We start from the raw sequence: 20,583 nt of genomic DNA, 5'->3' as shown, positions 1-20,583 counted from the left end.
AATTTTAAGTAAGCTGAAAAATTGTCAATCTTGTTTCATGTTACATGGCAACAGTTTTTAGTCCCCTACCTATGAAGTCAAAGGGGACTTTAGGTTTGCAGTCTGTCTGTTTGTCTGGTCCTTGGAGTTAGTTATTTAACACAAATATTCAGTTTTCCACATTTTTTCGTCATGCTTGAAGATATTGTTTGATATTTGTTATATAGTTTACACCATGGCTAGTCATGCTAGTTATAGATCAAGCTGGCATTTTGCTCCAGTACAATTATTTTTAACTGGTAGTGGACTATGTATTGCCATGCAATACTCTCAGAATGCTAGTTATACTACTGAAAAGTGAAATGATTATTTTTTTAAATATTAGACAAGGAATTTGATCTTTTTAAAAATGATATCATAAATTTCCAAATCATTATTTATAGTATTGCTTGTTTTAAGTTGCAAATGTATTTTTGTTTAATTGCAACTGTGGCATTTTCTTTAGATTCATTCATTGTTTTTAAATAAAAAGTGGAAGTTGCTAACTAAAGAATACAATAAAATCTTTTTTTTTTCATTTTAGAATGCATCCATGAATACAACTGTCAATATAACTGTGAATACAGCAGTTTCTCTAATTTGTCCTGCCTACCTCAACAATAAATATGAACCAGTCCATAGCTGTCAGATGGAGATTGAGTCAATCATTTTAGGATGTATAAGCCTCAGTCTGACCATACTTAATATCTTCTGTATATTCATTGTAGGAATTATATTCCTCAAGGTATGTCAGTGGTTTTGGTTGCGCTCATCAAATTTTCCAATTACAAAATGATTTTTGAAATTAACAAAATTATTTCTGATCATGAAGAGTCAAGCAAGTTTACGTGTGTACTGTTGATTTTATACAGTTACAATTATTTAAAAAAAAAAAAGTTTTATCAGCTAGTAGAACTGACAATTCCAAGAATATTGGTTAAATGATTACTGGTCTTTGCATCAGCAAAACCATTACTATACTCAATATTGTGAAATTACGAGGATACAATTTCTCAGGGATTTTGAAGTTCATTCATTTATACAGAATAATTTTAAAAAACACAATTAGACAGATAAAATTATAGCAAACTACAGGCATTAAAATTTGAGAGTTATGTCCCTTTGAACATCCAGAAAGACTTCATAGGTGTAATACCACCATTGATTTTCCCCTATTAGTCTGTTAAATTTGGACTTTCAAAAAAATATGCAGAATTTATCTTTGTTTCAAATAAAGAAATACTTGGCATGAGTAAAGTTTTATCCTGTCCAGTTCTATAGAAAAAAAATCACATAACATTTCATTGCATATAAGAAAATAACCATCATTGGAAGTTAACCAATCAAATTTCTCCCCTTATTTTATCTGTGTACAAGGTTTAGTCACCATGTAACCTCAAGATTACAAAATTTTCTATAGAAATCACAAATAAAAAAATAATGGTGTTTTGAAATAGCCAAGACATATGTTTATGACACAGAAATGGTTTTACTGCAATAAAATGTAGGATTAATTACCTACAACTGTCAAATTCAAGGGAATATTTTTTTCGACCTACTTTCGTATACAACCGGATGTGACGTACCATGATTTGGTGGTATTACACCTTCATACTTGTTCAATGACTAAAATTCTAGATGTATAAAAAAACATAATCAAGAAACATTAATATTAAGGGAGAATACCAATTATAAAAAAGAATTAAAAAGGCAAAATCTGTATATTTATAAAACTGAAAATTTAATATGTGTACTTTTTGTATGTTTTTCAGAATTGTTAAATAAAGGCAACAGTAGTATACTGCTGTTCAAAACTCATAAATCTATGGACAAAAAACAAAATCTGGGGTAACAAACTAAAACTGAGGGAAACGCATTAAATATTAGAGGAGAACAACCACACAACATTAAAATGTAACACACACAGCAACGGACTAAGCATTAGACAAAATCCGATGAGAATAACAAATATAACATCAACACCAAATACATGAATTTGGGATAGAAAAGTACCATGACACGTCTAATAGTAACCTTTATTTTGTGTTTTATTTGATTAACTGTGGTCTCCTTAAAACTACAACATATCAAATGTACTGTCATTCAGTACTGGCCAGTGAGTTTGTTCATTTTACTTTCAACAAAGTTGGCAAACTTATCAGACAAAAGAAATTACTGTAATTAACCGTATTTTTCCAGATAAAAGAAGTGGCACCCCAGACTTCAGTATCAGATGAAGCCAGGGGTTTCTGGAAAGATGACATCAAGGTACTTATTTAAGAAATAATTCATAAGGATTCAATTTTATCTTTTATTTTTATTTTTCCATCTATGTTCTTTCAAAATAATTCATTCGGGCTTGAATTTTCATTGATTTTACCACATTAATACCCTTCATGCTAATAATTTTATCTTGAGCAACAGTGAGGGTTAAAATATCAGCTTTAATAAAGGGCCAACCCGTAGTAAAATCAATATAAAATCGTAGTAAGACCAAATGAATTATTTCTTGTCTGCAATTTCTTTTGGATTGCAGCGCTATAAATGGTCAGAAGGGAGATTTTAGTTGGTTCTGTAATTGAACATACTATTTATTAGTATCATTGATATGTTCATAATTATAAATTAACTATTAACAAAACTTTGAATTTTTGAAAAACTAAGGCTTTTCTACCTCAGGAATGGATTGCCTTGGCTGGTGTTGGCAAAGCTTTTAGGAATTTTTGGTCCTCCGTGCTCTTCAGCTTTGTACTTAATTCAGCCTTTTAAACATTTTATGATTCAAGCGTCACTGATGAGTCTTTCGTAGACGAAACACGCGTCTGGCGTAAATATAAAATTTTGGTCCTGGTATCTATGATGAGTTTATTAGTAATATTGAAGTATTAGAACAAAGTCATATAATTGAATAAGTGACATCCTTAACCACTATATACAATAGCAAACTAAGACAGATTTGGATGAATTTAATTGACCTTCTGCAGGAACAGAAAAAAATAAGCATAATAATCCAAAAAAGATTTTACCATTCTGAATAAATAAAGGCAACAGTAGTACACCGCTGTTCAAAACTCATAAATCCATGGACAAAAAACAAAATCGGGGTTACAAGCTAAAACTGAAGGAAACACATTAAATAAAAAAGGAGAACAACGACACAACATTAAAATGTAACACACACACACAGAAACGGACTAAGCATTAGACAAAATCCTATGAGAATAACAAATATAACATCAAAACCAAATACATGAATTTGGGATAGATAAGTACTGTGACACGTCTTATAGTAATGTAATCTGAAACACTATATACATTTAACTTTAATATATCTAATGGATAGTCAGGCCTTAACACTACTGTAAATTCATAAACTATTGTGAGGTTTTTGTTACTGCGAAATAACGTGAGTATCGCTATGATAAAAATTTGCATTCTGATATTTGATGCATGTTTGTATGCATATTTTCCTAAAATCACAGTAATTAATCTCGCATTTAAGTCCATTCCTTCAAAATCGCAATATTAATGCATGCAATAATTTCTGAATTTATAGTATCCAAAATGCACAGGTAAGTCTATACCCAGGGTAGTTTTTGAGGTGTAAATACAGCGATATTTGGGGCCCTTTATAGCTTGTTGTTTGGTGTGAGCCAAGGCTCCGTGTTGAAGGCCGTACATTAATAATTAACACCTATAATGGTTTACTTTTATAAATTGTTATTTGGATGGAGAGTTGTCTCATTGGCACTCACTCCACATCTTCCTATATCTATATATTTGTCTATTTGTTATGATGAGCCTTAAACAAATTTATATTTTTTAGATTGCCAGAGATTCGTATGTGACTCTGAAAGGGAAACAGTCTCTGAGTTTTGGAGCTGAAGCAAAGAAACTATTAGAAGAATTGAGGGTAGGAATGAAGTGTTGAGACTTTTCCAGTCATGCTGTTTACAGCACTAGCCTTAGACAGAGGCAGATTTAGGGGGTGTCCAGGGGGCCCGGGCCCCACCCTTTTTCAGAAAAATTTTGGTTGGTTATATAGGGAATCACTGAAGTGTGACGGAATCAGTCCCCACCTTAGGCAGTCAGTGGGCCCCCTCTTATGAAAATTTCTAGATTCGCCACTGTAAGATTGGGTGTAGAACATCAACTTCTTACCTTGTTCAGAAACAACCTACATGAAAATACTGCATACTTTAAACAAAATAATTCCAACTCATAGCTGTCACTTCGCCAATTAGTAATATATTTGGGTAATTCATGTATCAAACAAATGAAAGTCTATAGTTGTGAGATAACTGTAGAACCCTTGTTGAATCATATATATTTGCTAACACTTCTGTTTTTATCAATTTCTAATAGTCCGTATACAATGTACTTCAAGAATGTTTTTTTCCTATTGTAACTGTCCTGATGACACTACAGATATGGTTTAGAAAATATCATGTGACAAATAAAATAAATATAAGAAATTAAAATAGGGGTGTAAATTTTGCCTGTTCTCAGATCAGAAATACATGTTTTTTTTTATTCAGTTATATGGTTATTCATGTAAAGTCAAAAACATCTCGTTTATTTCTTTTATATTCATATGATTTTAAATCAATGTGTAATTATTATTAGGTGCAAGTAAATTGTCAGCAAAGTTGAGGTTTTGGTTTGATTTTATTAAAAAGAGATTTGAAAGATACCAGAGTGACATTAAAACTCATAAATCGAAAATAAACTGACAGTGACATGGCTAGTAAAGAAAAAGACAAACAGACAATTATTAGTTTACAACACAACATAGAACACAGAAGACTGATTAACACTAACACCACCAAAAACTTGGGGTGATCTCAGGTGCTCCAGAAGGGTAAGCTGATCCTGCTCCACAGGTGGCACCAGTCGTGTTGCTCAAGTTAGCAAGTGCAGGGCAATTCATTCAACGGTGGGGTTTAGTTAACTTGTCATCATTGAATTTGTTTAGGTTTGAAAATAAGGAACACCACATATGTAATCAAGTAAAAATCCACACCTTTATTATTTAAAATAAAAAACATGCAAAATCAATTTATTTTTTAGAAGAAGCAAGGTGAAGGAAATGTTGAACGTCTTAGAAATATCATCGAGGTTGGTACTCTTTTTGTTTTATGTAGATAAAGAGTAATATAACAACAATGAGAGACAGAGCATCAAGCAGGTTTAGTGGGTTTCATTGGGGTCTAAGCGTGACGCAGGATTGCCGATTTTTTGTAAGCGTGACACGTGAAAGTCAAATTATTGTGTCGTGAAAACGGGATATGAGGTCGTGCGGGACCCGGGAAATGACAAAAAAAATGAGAATTGCTTACGTATATAGTGTAAGCAGGATACGGGAATCTGACAAAACAGTTAGCGGGATCCGGGATCGGAACCCCCAAATGAGACCCCCGGTTTATGGTGATGTTATGGATCCTTTTTCCATATATCCCTATTATGATCTCAATATCATTTACCCCATACCACCATTGGTTAATTTTTTACAAATGTTTGGCCATTTGTCATATGCCTAAGTTTTAATGAGGTAGTTATTAAATCAACTTCCCAGATAAAATTTCTTTATTAGATGAACCGATTCAAACTCATGTCGTTAAGGAAAATATTTCAGATAAAACATGCTTTTTTTAAGTCAAATTAGCAAGTTATATATAATTTACATTGTTTGGCACTAGCTTCTGATGTGCATATCAACAGTACTGGAAATTCATTGTTTTTTTTTTTTTTATAAATATGAATAATGCCACTGGTTGGGGTATGCAATGATATAAAGAACTTGCATTCTGAAATCTGATACATATATCTGTATGCAGATTTTCCTGGAATGACAATAATTATTCTCTCATTTTTGTCCATTCTTTAAAATCGCAATAATAAATGCACACAATAAAATTGAGAAAGGAAATAGGGAATGTGGCAAAGAGACAACAACCCTACCATAGAGCAGACAACAGCCGAAGGCCACCAATGGGTCTTCAATGTAGCTAGAAACTCCCGCACCCGTAGGTGTCCTTCAGCTGGCCCCTTAAAAAATATGTATACTGGTACAGTGATAATGGACGTCATACTAAACTCTTGGACTTTGGACAGGGCGCAAAATTGCGGCAGGGTTAAACATGTTTATGAGATCTCAACCCTCCCCCTATACCTCTAGCCAATGTAGAAAATAATAATAATTTCTTAATTTACAATTCATAAAAAGTTGCCACAAATAGAAATAGATGAAGTGAGCTTTATGTCAATGACATGTCAACAAACCAACCAACTTAAAACCCCAGAAAAGAAATATATCAAATTTTAATGCAACATCGTTTATAACGTTCAATTTGATTGGATCAGGTCACCACTTTTCATAGCATCAATTCACAATTGATGCTATGGAAATATTAGCGCAAGCACAGACGATATATGACAAATTTTAAATGTATGATTTGATGTTGTTTTCATTTAGAATGGAGATAACTGTATTGTATTTAAAGCTCTGATGGCGTCAATTGATGTCGCCAGTAAACTTCATTTGCAGCCATCAAATCACCAATTGATTCCGTCTGAGCTAAAAATACAATACAGCTTTCTTATAATAGAAGTGTTTCATATTGACCATTGAATGTAAGGTAATTCAAGTATAGATCAAACCAACAAAAAAAAGTTTTGCATAACAAGTTAGAAATATCCTATTATGATTTAAAAAAAAGTTTACTCATTCTGGAATTTTCTTTTTATCAAGTTTTTAGATATTTTGTTATTTTTGAGGGGTTAGCATAAAATGAGATAAGATCAGTACCCATCATTAGTAAACTTATTTTATTCAAGGTGTTTGGTACCAATATAATAAGTTTAAACATTATTTAGAAAGGATTCAATATGTACATTTGTATTCAATCCATTGCTGACTAGGGAAAATGTTACTTGTTGAGAAGAAAGAAAATATCATTTTTTTCGTTTTGATGAAAGTGATTTACCATGTATCACTATTTTTTATAGGCTGTAGAACAAGATAGTTCAGTACAATATGTTCAGAGTCGTATTCCAGGCTCAAATAGATCTAATGTAAGTTTTATAAAAATTGACCTCATATATACTCTCACCTAGTTTTTTCTACCTGAAATATATGTTCTCCTTTAAAATAGATGATGTTTTAAAGAGGCATCAGCTGTTAAATTCATGTTCATAGATTTGACTTAAATTCTCATACTTGATTCATAACATTCTAAAACATATATGGACAGTTGTCTCATTGGCAATCATACCACATCTTTTTTACACTACACAAAGTCTAAATTAAACAATTGATAAATGTAGACTTTTATCAACATTTTGTTTGTATTTTTGTCTACACATCATTTGGTTAACCAAAAGATGACCTCACAAGACTGCGGATGCTTATATAACCTGATATAAACATGAATAATTATATAGAATTTTTCCAGGTCAGTTTGATTTCATATTGCATGTTAAAAAGTATGTTTATCATCGTTTTTACCTTTATAAGAATGATTTTTTTGTGGGTCAAATCAGTCAACCAAATGGTTCCTCTTTGTTTCATTTTCAATATTGAACTTGACATTCTTTTTCTTTTTAATAGCTGAAGGCATGCATAACTCATCTTTAGCTTAGGGATTGAATTGAAGGTTACATGAATAGGGATTTATTGAGGTTGAATTATTCACTTGCTAGTGAATAATTCATCAGTTAAGTTTTTTAGCTTATTTTTACCCTTGAGGTTTAGGTCCATTATAATAAATATTATGTATAATTATATTATGTTTAAAGACTTGCCAAAGGAACTATTTTTGGACGTTGAGGATGAGTTATTTAATTGGCAGAAATTTTATGAAAAGTTAGTTAAATTGTCAGTAATTCAGGAATCCTGGATGAAATTATGTAGTGATGGGGGGAAAGGACAAGTTACTTTTACAAGAATTCGTGATTTTGCATTTATTTTCTCTGGAATTCCAATGAGACCTGATCTTACCCTCCTCTAGAAAACACCACTTTAATCACCATGTAAACAACAAGGCTGGTCATTAATATATGAATCGCAATTATTTCATGCTTTAGGAAATTCAGTTACTTGTGCATTTATGTCTCTTGATATTAGTGCAGACTTCATATTTTGTCAATAGGAAAAGGATGAGTTGTAATGTTTGTGCTACTTTGGTGCTGAGGGGACACCTACTTCTTGTTGGCCAATACTTCAAATTTTTCAACAAGTTGGATGAAAACAAATATTTTCGTCACACTTTTTTCCAAAAACTACTAAACAGTTTGACTTTATATTTAGTCTGCAAAATAATAGTGACAAATTTGAAAGTGTGATTTGTAGGACACCTACTTACAGTTTATCAATAACTTGAATATAATTGGATATATGCGTAACAAGACAATACATGCATTCTTGGTGGTTTTTTTGTTTTTTTTGTTTTTTTTAATGATACAAAGGGTGGTACATATTTAAATGGTACATGCAGGCTTTTTTTTAATGGCTGTATATTCAAAAATACATTTATTACAATAACATTAATGGTATCAATTTTTCTGCACCAGATGCGCATTTCGACAATACATGTCTCTTCAATAATGCTTGTGGCCAAAATATGTAAAATCCAAAGCTTATATAAAAGATGAAGAGCTATAATCCAAAAACTTACAACATTTTAAATGCAGAAAAATTATATGTTTATTGATATTAGCAGTATTCATATTTCTTTTGTGTTTTTAACGCACTGTTGAATTTTTATTTCAGGCATTGTCTAGACAGCTTCCTCCTGAATTTTTTGCCGAATCTGATTCAGTTTTTTCACCAACATTTCCAAAACATTATACCTATACGTATCATGGTCCCTCAAATCGTTCAAGCATGGGATTCTTTAGACCACAACGTGTTGGAAGCGATAATACTCATGCAACTGTGACTTCAGCACCAATTGCAGTGAATACAGACGAATCTTCTCCACTAATAGATGGCAGCACTGAATCAAGTTCTAAGCGCAGTCCTGGTACTTCATTCCTTGATAAACTGAAATCCCCTACCAGTTTGTTATTCCAAAGAAGAAAAGGATCTAACAGTGATGAACTTCATAAAATGGACCCTGTTTAAATAATCGGGGAACTTAACATGTATTTCTGGAAGATGCTGGAAGATGCTGGACTGAATTGGTTACATAATTTAAATGAAATGTTTTTGTTTAGCCTGAAGAAAATAAGGACATATTTGACACAGTATATATGAGAGGCATGACATGCTTTTGGGATAAAGGGGGTAAAAAAATGGAGATAGGGACAAAGGGGTTAACAAAAAGTTGGATCTTGGGACAAAAAAGGGGTAAAAAGTGGAAAGTGGCAGAAAATTACAAAAAAAAATAAATTGTGCACCCTTGTCTTACTTCACTAAACAGGTTTTGCGTTCCCTTGTCCTGTTGTCTTACTTCACCAAACAATATGATTTGTGTGGTTAGGACAGTATATTAGTCACTGGTAATGATAAGTATAGTACATATATGATGATAAAACCATACACAGGTTGAATACCATTTTTTGGTTAAGACCTCATTCATGTTGTTTACATACTTCTTTGATCAACATCTAAATTTTATGAGTTGTTTTGTTATTTTGTTGTTATTATATATGTAGCTTGAATCTGTGTGGATTCTGTAAAAACAGAGATGTTTTTAAAAAAATAGCATCATTTCAAGTCATAAACATTAAACTGGAGAAAAAGCCAAAAAAACACATTTGATTATGAATTAGACATGTGCATGAATTCACCAAATTATTTTTTTGTTTAGAATGGATGATTCCATTATTGATTACTTTTTTTAACCATGGGGAATAAAAGCGCTTAGAAAATCTAAATGTTAGACCTGACTTGATGACACACTTTGACTGTGATGTCATTTGTAAGAAAGGATTTGAGAATTTTAATACTGATATCCTGTGACATATTTTTTGGTGGTAATATTGTTAAGTTGAAAGTCTGAAACAACAAAATGAGAACTCCAAGCAAAGATGATTTGGGAAAAAACAATGATTATAAGATATCGAAATGTGTATTCTTCCCCATTTAACACTAGCATAAAAGTTAAGCTGACATAAATGATTGATGATAAAAGAAAAGATCAATAGAATGAAATCTATTCCATTATAGTTGAATTAAAACATTATCTCAAAAATCCGACTAAAAAGGTCTTCTTTGGACAATAAAGCAACAGAGTTTGCTCTCTTTTAGTTGCGTCTGATTTGCCATCTATTTATGAAAAATTCCTAAATTTGACTGGATAAATGATTCTAAAATATGGCAGTTTTAATTGCAATGCATTGACAAACTTCTGAAGAAATTTGACAAGCCAATTAACCAAACTTTTACAAAGGATACTATTGTACAAAGCTGTTATTTCAAATAATCTGTTTAATTATTATAATTGTTATGTAAATTATTAAGATTTTCATTTTACAAATTTATTTGATTTTGATTATTTTTCAGATTATATTTAAGATTGTATTACATACATCATGTACATGTGCAATGAATTGTTTGTTGTATTTTTACCTTAAAATTAGAAAATTTATTAACTTTGCAAAAATGTGTTACTATATGTATGTCAAAATTCTCTCTTGACAGAAATAGAATTTGCATTTTCTTTCTAGAGAATTTGCTAGAGTTTTTGTCAAAAGACTAGTCAAGTTTTTAACCTGTCTTGCCTTATTTATAACCATAAAACAATTTGATGCATTTAATCATAAATGTATCTAAATATAGATATGAAATATAAATATATATATATATATATGTATATATAAAGCATTTGTAAAGCATTCGTAAGTCTGTGGAAATTAAGTGATTTGAATTTTTAAAGAAAACTGAGCTAAAATATTGGAAAAAAACCTTATTTTGATGTATTCTACATTATCAATTGTAATCAGACTTAAATGAAATCTATTAAAAAAAATCTGATTAAAAATTTCAGCATATATTAAAATTTTGTTTAATTCTACAATGGTTGGAAAAATAATGAAATAAATTATGATTAGGATTAAGGTGGTATCCAACACCTTCACTAAAATTAATTTGGCTCGTTTAATTTTCATAAAATTTTGACAAAGTATGTACTTTGACCCTTTGACAAAAATATAAATATTTCAAAAAATTTGAACCAACCATTTTATCAGAAAAATTACACTGGTTATATAGTAGTTTGACAAACACTAATTATGATCATTGAGAAGCTTAACATTCCCTTAACAACACAACGTAATTAAAATGTTTAGCTGATTTTACAGAGTTATCTCCCTGTAGTGTTAGGTACCACCTTAATAGGGTGATTTTGATTTGTTACTGTTTAATAATTTATTATATTTGTATTGTTGATATGTTGTCATTCCATGTTAAGATATAGTCTGTTATTTTAATATTTAATATTTGTATGTATGTTTGTTTGAATTTTCCCTATTGTTTTATTGTTATATAATTACATTAGATGTATGTTTCATTATAATATTTTATTCTGATTGGCTAACTGCACATCACGTGTTATTCCGTAAGCAGTTGCATTGCTCAATACAACTTTTCATTCATGATAACACGTGCTCCAACAATAAAGTGCACAGGTGAATTAAATAATAAAATATATAAAATTCGTGTTTTCATAATCATAGCTAAAAAATGTAATTATAAGTATTGAATGCTTCTTTTTGTAACTTTATAGGGTTGTAAAAGCGTTGACCGTGCGTACATTTTTAGAATGAAGCGCGCAAGCGCTTCATACAAAATGTACTTCGGTCAACGCTTTTACACCCCAATAAATTTACAAAAAGAAGCATTCAATTCTTAAGAAAAATTCTTAAGTATTGTACACTGAATTGGGCTAAAAAGGATAGGATCCTTCCATATGAGCCCCACAACGATCTTACATGTCTTACAGGTAAATCATGAAAGAAATTTCTACTAACAGATGATTTTTTTGGTATAAACACAACCTTTTTGACTAAAACTATATACTGGGTGTACATTTCTAAAAGCAGGCAATCGTATTGATGATAATATTTTCTTTTTTATTTGCACTGTATACAAATATCACTGGTATTAGCTATGTATAGGTGAGCCTAATATATTTTGTAAACTCCTGGCCTTGCATGTAATTAAAGATGTTTAGACTGCTGAAATTGGCATTAAGGTGGTACCCAACACCTTGACTAAAATTTATTTGGCTCGTTTACTTTTCTTAAAATTTTGACAAAGTATTTACTTTGACCCTTTTACAAAAATATAAAAATTTCAAAAAATTGGAACCAACTGTTTTATCAGAAAAATTACACTGGTTATATAGCAGTTTGACAAACACTTATTTTAATCATTGAGAAGCTTAATATTCCCTTAACAACACAACGTAATTAAAACGTTTAGCTGATTTTACAGAGTTATCTCCCTGTAGTGTTAGGTACCACCTTAAACACCAAAAATCAATCATTCAAAGCATTATTTTTTTTATTATATTTTTTTATAAGCATACAACAAATACAATCCTATTTTATAAAAACAACGATTTCCATTATTTTTTTTTTAAAAAAGTGTACTTAACACCGCTTATGTCCAATCATAACAATAATTTGTAAACTCCTGTGCCTTAAATATAAGTTAAGATAGTTGTTATTTCTCAATTAAATCTAAACTCCAGTCCATGTTATTTAGTACTTTTTAAAGGCTTGATAGTTATTTAAGTACTACTTGTTTAATAGTAAGTTATGTTACTATGATTTTTTTTTAAATTATGACGAGGAAAGAATTAGTTGTTGTCATGCATTGACCTACCAACAGTTTCAATGCAATATAAACTTATGAACCATTCATTCAGATACTTTTTGAATTTTAATACATGTATATTGTTACTGAAAACAAAATGTGGGTCAATATAAAAAAGAAGATGTGGTATGATTGCCAATGAGACAACTGTCCACAAGAGACCAAAATGACACATACATTAACAACTATAGGTCACCGTACGGCCTTCAACAATGAGCAAAGCCCATACCGCAAGTTTGATAAAACAAGATTTTGCTTTTATAATGTTCAAGAGTGATGGTCCTTGATAGATTTTAAAATTGTTGTTTATGTCATTTCCATATAAAAATCTATGAAATGTTCAATGAATGCTCTTCAAATTTTGATTTTTTGACAATTCGAAAAATAGACACATAGTGTGATAGATAAAAAAGCCTGAAAGTGCCTTAAAAATAAAGAAAACCTGGTTCGCTGTCACATTCATACACAATGATTTATACTTATTTAACTTATAAAACTGTCAACCTATTTTTTTTGGTTTTTGTCTATCATCATTTAAATAGAAAAAAATGTAGTATTGGTGCTTGCTCAACAAGTAATAAAATCACCTTAACCAATATTAAAATTGTTGATAATATTTTTTTTGGTCCTAAATATGCATGAAATATTTGCTGCTGATTGTTTTGAAAATAAAATACAATCAATCAGTCTACCTTAACAGTAAGCTGTGAATTTAGAATTGTATGCATGCATTTGTTTCTATGATTTTGAACAATGCACAAATGTGGTTTTAGTTATTATGATTTCAGATAATGTTTCATACTAAATTTGCTATCAAATGATGCATACTAAAAATTGAAGTATGTGAGTTATTATTTTTGTGAAAACTAGCTAATTTTTTTCAATAATCTCAACAACAAAAAATAACTTTATTTTGAACTGCTGTATTTATTTGGTAAGGGAAATAGAAAAATCATGTTGCAGCAGGAATGCATCAATTACGTTATTATTCATCAACATCAAAAACGAAAAATAAAATTTCTGTTGAGAATAATTGTTGTATTGCATTAATAATAACATATTTGTTCATTGGATATACTTTATTTCACATCTTTCTTTTTTTTTTTTCTTTTTTTTTAATGAAATAAATCTTTTATTGCACATTTCTCTGCTGTTTACAACTTACTCGACTCACAGCATTCAGTCAGGTATCCCTGTAAATTAGTTACACATCTTTCTTTCTAAAAATGTTCCGTGACCATTAACATTATTCAACTGACCTTGGATTTATTATTATTTGAGAGTAATATATGAAAGGGTGGATCTAAGGCTTGAAAGTGAAGAATTAAGCAGAAAATCACTGTAGTGGTTCAAGAATCACGATCTCTCTGGTATTCCACTGAAATTTTATTGGAAGGAATGAATTGAAGAAGATATGTGGTAACAAAGCAGCAACTCAATTACACAAACATCCAAATGAAATATTAAGGAGAAAGTTCCCATTGAAAGAACTCCACATAAAACTATATAATTTGCTTTTATTCAATGGGACAGTTCAATTTGCTAAAAATCAAATATTTAGGTAAAGACCAACTGATTCTGGGGAAAGGTTTATTTCCTTTAATTCCAAATAAGAGAAAACAAACATTTTATTTCATATATCAATCAACTTTCTTGTTCTTTTTCTTGTTTTAGTTTTAGCGCTTAGTTTTATTTTTTGTCACTTAGAATGTAATGCATGAATTAGATAAAAATGTATAAGTTACATATGTTTTTAAAGCACAGCTTATTTATTGCTTTATAATTTATTGCTTTATTATTTATACTTTTTTTTAGATATAGAATTATTTATATTTTTTATTTATCAATGTTTATTCTAATAGCCTAGAAACTATTCATTAAGTTTTATTTTTAGATAGGAAGCAATAATTTGAAGTTTTATAAATTGCATTGCAAACTGAAGTTTTTACCTAATGAATTTTATAAATACAAAAAATAATATTCGACTTAGAGCTATATCAATATTTCGTATCTTTTCATATTTGTTTCAGGCAACCTGCAAATGATCTCATTTTGTGACCTTGTCATTAATATCAGGTTGTTATAATTGTCTCACTCAAAAAGAGAATTTAAGCTCAATGATGTCCTATACAAAGATGTTAATGAGATTTAAATTTCTTTTTGGTTAACAAAATATATCATTTGTGAAATCTTATTTACCAATTTTGACATAGTTATTCCATCACAGTGCAGTCTAAATAAAAATAAGTACTTTGCACTTGCAAATATTTCTTTTTGGCTTGTTTACATGTCGTGTAAACAACAAAGCAAAAATGAGGAGCAAGACTGAAGTACCAAGAATTAAAATTCTAATAAGATTGTTCAGTGACATACCATATGCCTTTTCTATACTAAAATGATAAGAAATTACTTCATATTCATTTATAGATGATGTAAGCATAAGAGCAATTTAATATTGTTCAATTGTAAGAGCTGCATGAGGGTTCTTATCTTGAGTTTTCCTTTTGTAGTGATTTTAATATAAGAAAGTAAATTTCCTGAAAGACTGAATAACATATTTTTTTCAGTATATCAACACATCCATATATTATTTGATTAAACTAAAGATGATTTTTTTTCATTCTATTATTAAGAAAAGAAGAAAAATGCAATTGTGTTTGATAACTTTCAATAGTTTTTATAATTTATAATTTGAAAATTATCCTTTTGTAAGTTTCAAGGGATTTATTAATGTTTTAAATGGATTGGCATTAAATAACAAAAATAAGGGTAAATCTTTTTCTCACAAATTGTTTGTACCTACCTCTTTTTGTTGATATTAAATAGGTGAAAAATGATGATGCATGTAGACAATTGTTTTGTTTTACTACCTCTTAATTATGATATATTGTTTATGTATTTTATGAAATATTAAGCAGATTGCATTTGAGTTCTTGGGTAGTTAACGAATGTATTTTAGTTTGTTTCCAAATTTTTAGATGTTTTTTTCTACTTTAAATATATTTATACTTAATAATAAACCATTGCTTTAATGTAATTATTATTTTTTTGTGTGACAAAAGTGGCGAAGATACCAATGGGGCTACAAAAAAAAAATCCAGAACTGTAGGCTACTGAAAAAGTCAATAAAAAAAAACAACACACAAAAAAAAAAACCTTACTATAGTTAAGCAACATAAGTTAATCAATAACATTCCCGTTCATTAGACAAATATTTCCATCACACTTTTCTACAATATTTTTAATTAGAACCACTTCATATTTGGTCAGCAATTTAATAGTGATAGGTTGTTTTATGCATCCACATTTTAATTTTATAATGTTTGATTGTACCTGAACATTTCTTCAAAAAGTAAAATTTTCCATTACAATTCCTAAATATTTGTTTTTGTGATTGGTAACTTTTTGTTGTTGTTATTGCATATTTGTAAAAAGAAAAACATTTTCTATATTTAAACAATCAGTAAGTAATTTTTTCTTAATCAGTACATATACTCAAAACAAAATCTAACCTGAGCTCTTAGGACTCAAGATAATTTATATAAAACATCTGTATATATACAGTCAAGCAAAATCATAAAAATATGCAGCATAATAAAAACAGAAGACAAATAAAACAATTGTATTACATGTCTCTTGATCAAAGGCAACTGAATGACTTGCGCATGTATCATTATCACTTACATAAGGATAGCATTTACATAAGCCAAACAATTATTGAATAAGTTTATTTGATTGTTTATGTAATGACTTGCTTGATTAGTTCCTTTTTGTCGAGCCTTTGACTTTTGTTGCAGAAAGCTCAATATAGGGATACTGAAAAAGGTTAATATTTTAGGAGGTGGAAGACCTGATGTTTCATTTCTCTGTACATAGATGCCTCTTGTTACGAAGTTTCTCTCTGTCACATGTCCATTGTCCTTGACCTCATTTTCATGGTTCAGTGACTACTTTAAAAAAAACTGTATTTTTTTGTTTTGTTAATTTCTGTCTTATTATTAGTAATAGGATAAATATATTCGGTATCTGCATACCTTCTAAGGTTCTCATGGTCGTCAGAAAGTTTTCACTTGACCTCAACCTCATTTCATGGAGCAGGGAACAAGGTTAAGTTTTGGTGGTCAAGTCCATATCTCAGATACTTCAAGCAATAGATCACGTATATTCGGTGTATGGAATGATTGTAAGATGTACATCTGACCTTGACCTCATTTTCGTGGTTCAGTGGTTATAGTTAAGTTTTTATAATAATAATAATACTTTATTTCCGTAAGCAAATACAGCTTATTGGATTTACACAATATAAATATCCAATAGATAATATACAGCATAATATAACTTTTATACACAAATTATACAAATTAATGAAAGAATTAAGCGGAGTATGACATATAGACATATTAAACTAGAAATAAACATTTGAATAACTAACCATTACGTGCTTTTTCTGCCGAAAATAAATATTTTCCAAGGTTGTTTAGCTCTTTGACATTTCTTACAGATAACAGTTGTACTAATTTAAAAGTAGATGGTCTCTCATAGTAATAACTCTTTATATATTTACATCTGATGTCGTTATATTTATCACATTCTAAAATAAAATGATATTCATCTTCAATAGCATTTTTATTACACATACTACACAAACGTTCATTTCTGGCTATACTATAGTATCTACCTGTTTCTATACATAGTGCATGAGCATTAATTCTATATCTAGTAATATAAGGGAGGACATCAAAAGTTCAATGTAGGATAAAAAACTTAATTCACATAGTTTTTTCACTGACCCCCCCTACCCCCCTTCTTAACTTCATTTGGGAAAAATTGATTTACCTATATGGATATATGTAAAATCGATTTTAGATTAACAAAACTTGCCGCAATGTTGACCCCCACCCCCAAACTATTCGATTTAAGTTTTTTATCCTACATCGATCTTTTGATGTCGTCCCTAAGATCTATACAAACTGTTTAATGGACGACTAAGGTAAAATTGCATAATGTGACCATCGTGTAAATACTGATACAAAGTACATTTCGGCGATATTCAGATATATAATTATCTATTACTCTTTGTTTAAATTCACTCAAAAATAATTGACTGTTTCTAACTCTCTGTGAAAACCAAACATCACTAAAACCATATTTGCATAATATATCTCGTACTTTACAAGACCAATTTAGCTTGTCATTTGGCTTCACACAACTAGATTCGTACATATCATTATATACATGTTTTAAAATACAGTTCTCTGTGTCTAACAATCTCAACCAGTAGGTTACCATTTTCACATATCTATTTACATACAAGGGCACTCTGCCTAACTCAAAATATACCATGTTATTAACAGTTCCTTTTCTAACTTTTAAAATTCTTTTCATATAATACAAATGCAATTTTTCTATATCTTCGGCTTTATGAAAGCCCCAGACTTCACTGGCATAATTCATTATACTTGTAACATAAGTATCAAATAAAGATAGTAAAGTTTCTATATTAAAAAATTCATCATATGTTTTGCTAAGTAAGCTGAAAGTAGCTTTTCTACCCTGTTCAGTTAATGTCTTTTGTGTTACAGAAAATATACCGTTATAATTAAACAATAAACCCAGGTAAACAAATTCATTACATACTTCTACTACTTTACCATTTAAATACCATTTTTCGTTATCTTTTATTTTACCTCTATTACGAAAAATAACAATTTTTGTCTTACTTAGATTTATATGTAACCCATACTGTGTTGAACACTCATTCACAGTATCTATCATTTTTTTGTAACTCAATAACACTTTCACTAAAAAAACTGTATCGTCTGCGTACATAAACAAATATAAATTTAACATTCTGACTTCATATGGCTCAATACCCTGTTTGATTAATTCTATTTCTATATCATTTACATAGAGCGAATATAAACTAGAGGCTCTAAAGAGCCTGTGTCGCTCACCTTGGTCTATGTGAATATTAAAGGAAGCAGATGGATTCAAGACAAAATTGTGTTTTGGTGATGGTGATGTGTTTGTACATCTTACTTTACTGAACATTCTTGCTGCTTAAAATTATCTCTATCTATAATGAACTTGGCCCATTAGTTTCAGTGGGAAATGTTAGTAAAAATTTACAAATTTTATGAAAATTGTTAAAAATTGACTATAAAGAACAATAACTCCTAAGGGGGTCAATTGACCATTTCGGTCATGTTGACTTATTTGTAAATCTTACTTTGCTGAACATTATTGTTGTTTACAGTTTATCTTTATCAATAATAATATTCAAGATAAAATTTCAGGGCAGATAGATCTTGAACTGATAAACAATTTTACAGATTGCTCTAAATGCTTTGGGTTTTGAGTTATAAGCCAAAAACTGCATTTTACCCCATGTTCTATTTTTAGCCATGGCGGCCATCTTGGTTGGATGGCCGGGTCACCGGACACATTTTTCAAACTACTAACCCAAAAGATGATTGTGGCCAAGTTTGGATTAATTTGGCCAAGTAGTTTCAGAGGAGACGATTTTTGTAACAGATTACTAAGATTTACGAAAAATGGTTAAAAATTGACTATAAAGGGCAATAACTCCTAAAGGGGTCAACTGACCATTTCAGTCATGTTGACTTATTTGTAAATCTTACTTTGCTGAACATTATTGCTGTTTATAGTTTATCTCTATCTATAATAATATTCAAGATAATAACCAAAAAGAGCAAAATTTCCTTAGAATTACTCATTCAGGGCCAGCAACCAAACAACGGGTTGTCCGATTCATCTGAAAATTTCAGGGCAGATAGATCTTGAACTGATAAACAATTTTACCCCTGTCAGATTTGCTCTAAATGCTTTGGGTTTTGAGTTATAGGCCAAAAACTGCATTTTACCCCATGTTCTATTTTTAGCCATGGCGGCCATCTTGGTTTGATGGCCGGGTCACCGGACACATTTGTCAAACTACTAACCCAAAAGATGATTGTGGCCAAGTTTGGATTAATTTGGCCCAGTAGTTTCAGAGGAGAAGATTTTTGTAAAATATTACTAAGATTTACGAAAAATGGTTAAAAATTGATTATAAAGGGCAATAACTCCTAAAGGGGTCAACTGACCATTTCAGTCATTTGACTTATTTGTAAATCTTACTTTGCTGAACATTATTGCTGTTTACTGTTTATCTCTATCTATAATAATATTCAAGATAATAACCAAAAACAGCAAAATTTCCTTAAAATTACTAATTCAGGGGCAGCAACCCAACAACGGGTTATCCGATTCATCTGAAAATGTCAGGGCAGATAGATCTTCACCTGTTTAACAATTCTACCCCATGTCAGATTTGCTCTAAATGCTTTGGTTTTTGAGTTATAAGCCAAAAACTGCATTTTACCCCTATGTTCTATTTTTAGCCATGGCGGCCATCCTGGATGGTTGGCCGGTTCACTGGACACATTTTTTAAACTAGATACCCCTATGATGATTGTGGCCAAGTTTGGTTTAATTTGGCCAAGTAGTTTCAGAGGAGAAGATTTTTGTAAAAGTTAACGACGACGACGGACGACGACGACGGACGACGACGACGGACGACGGACGACGCCGGACGCCGGACGCCAAGTGATGAGAAAAGCTCACTTGGCCTTTTAGGCCAGGTGAGCTAAAAAGGGGATAATGACTCCCTTTGCATCAATCCTGCGTTACAACTAAAAAATTCTGAAAACTGACCATCTAACTTAACACATGTTTTCAAT

General features: G+C 30.4%; 1 protein-coding gene across 2 annotated transcripts in view; it reads left to right on the top strand.

The window, feature by feature from the left end:
* LOC143081583 (uncharacterized) overlaps positions 1–15,873 on the top strand; it is a 53,488-nt gene extending 37,615 nt beyond the window's left edge. For both annotated transcript variants that reach the window (XM_076257386.1, XM_076257380.1), the window contains 6 exons: positions 563–763; positions 2,218–2,286; positions 3,845–3,931; positions 5,089–5,136; positions 7,027–7,092; positions 8,789–15,873. In XM_076257386.1, coding sequence (XP_076113501.1) covers positions 563–763; positions 2,218–2,286; positions 3,845–3,931; positions 5,089–5,136; positions 7,027–7,092; positions 8,789–9,142 — 825 coding nt within the window. In that variant the 3' untranslated portion in view covers positions 9,143–15,873. The remainder of the gene's footprint in view (positions 1–562; positions 764–2,217; positions 2,287–3,844; positions 3,932–5,088; positions 5,137–7,026; positions 7,093–8,788) is intronic.
* Positions 15,874–20,583: the final 4,710 nt, after the last annotated feature.

This window comes from Mytilus galloprovincialis, chromosome 1 (genome assembly GCF_965363235.1).
Source record: "Mytilus galloprovincialis chromosome 1, xbMytGall1.hap1.1, whole genome shotgun sequence".
NCBI lineage: Eukaryota > Metazoa > Mollusca > Bivalvia > Mytilida > Mytilidae > Mytilus > Mytilus galloprovincialis.
This window is presented reverse-complemented; position numbering and strand designations above follow the sequence as displayed.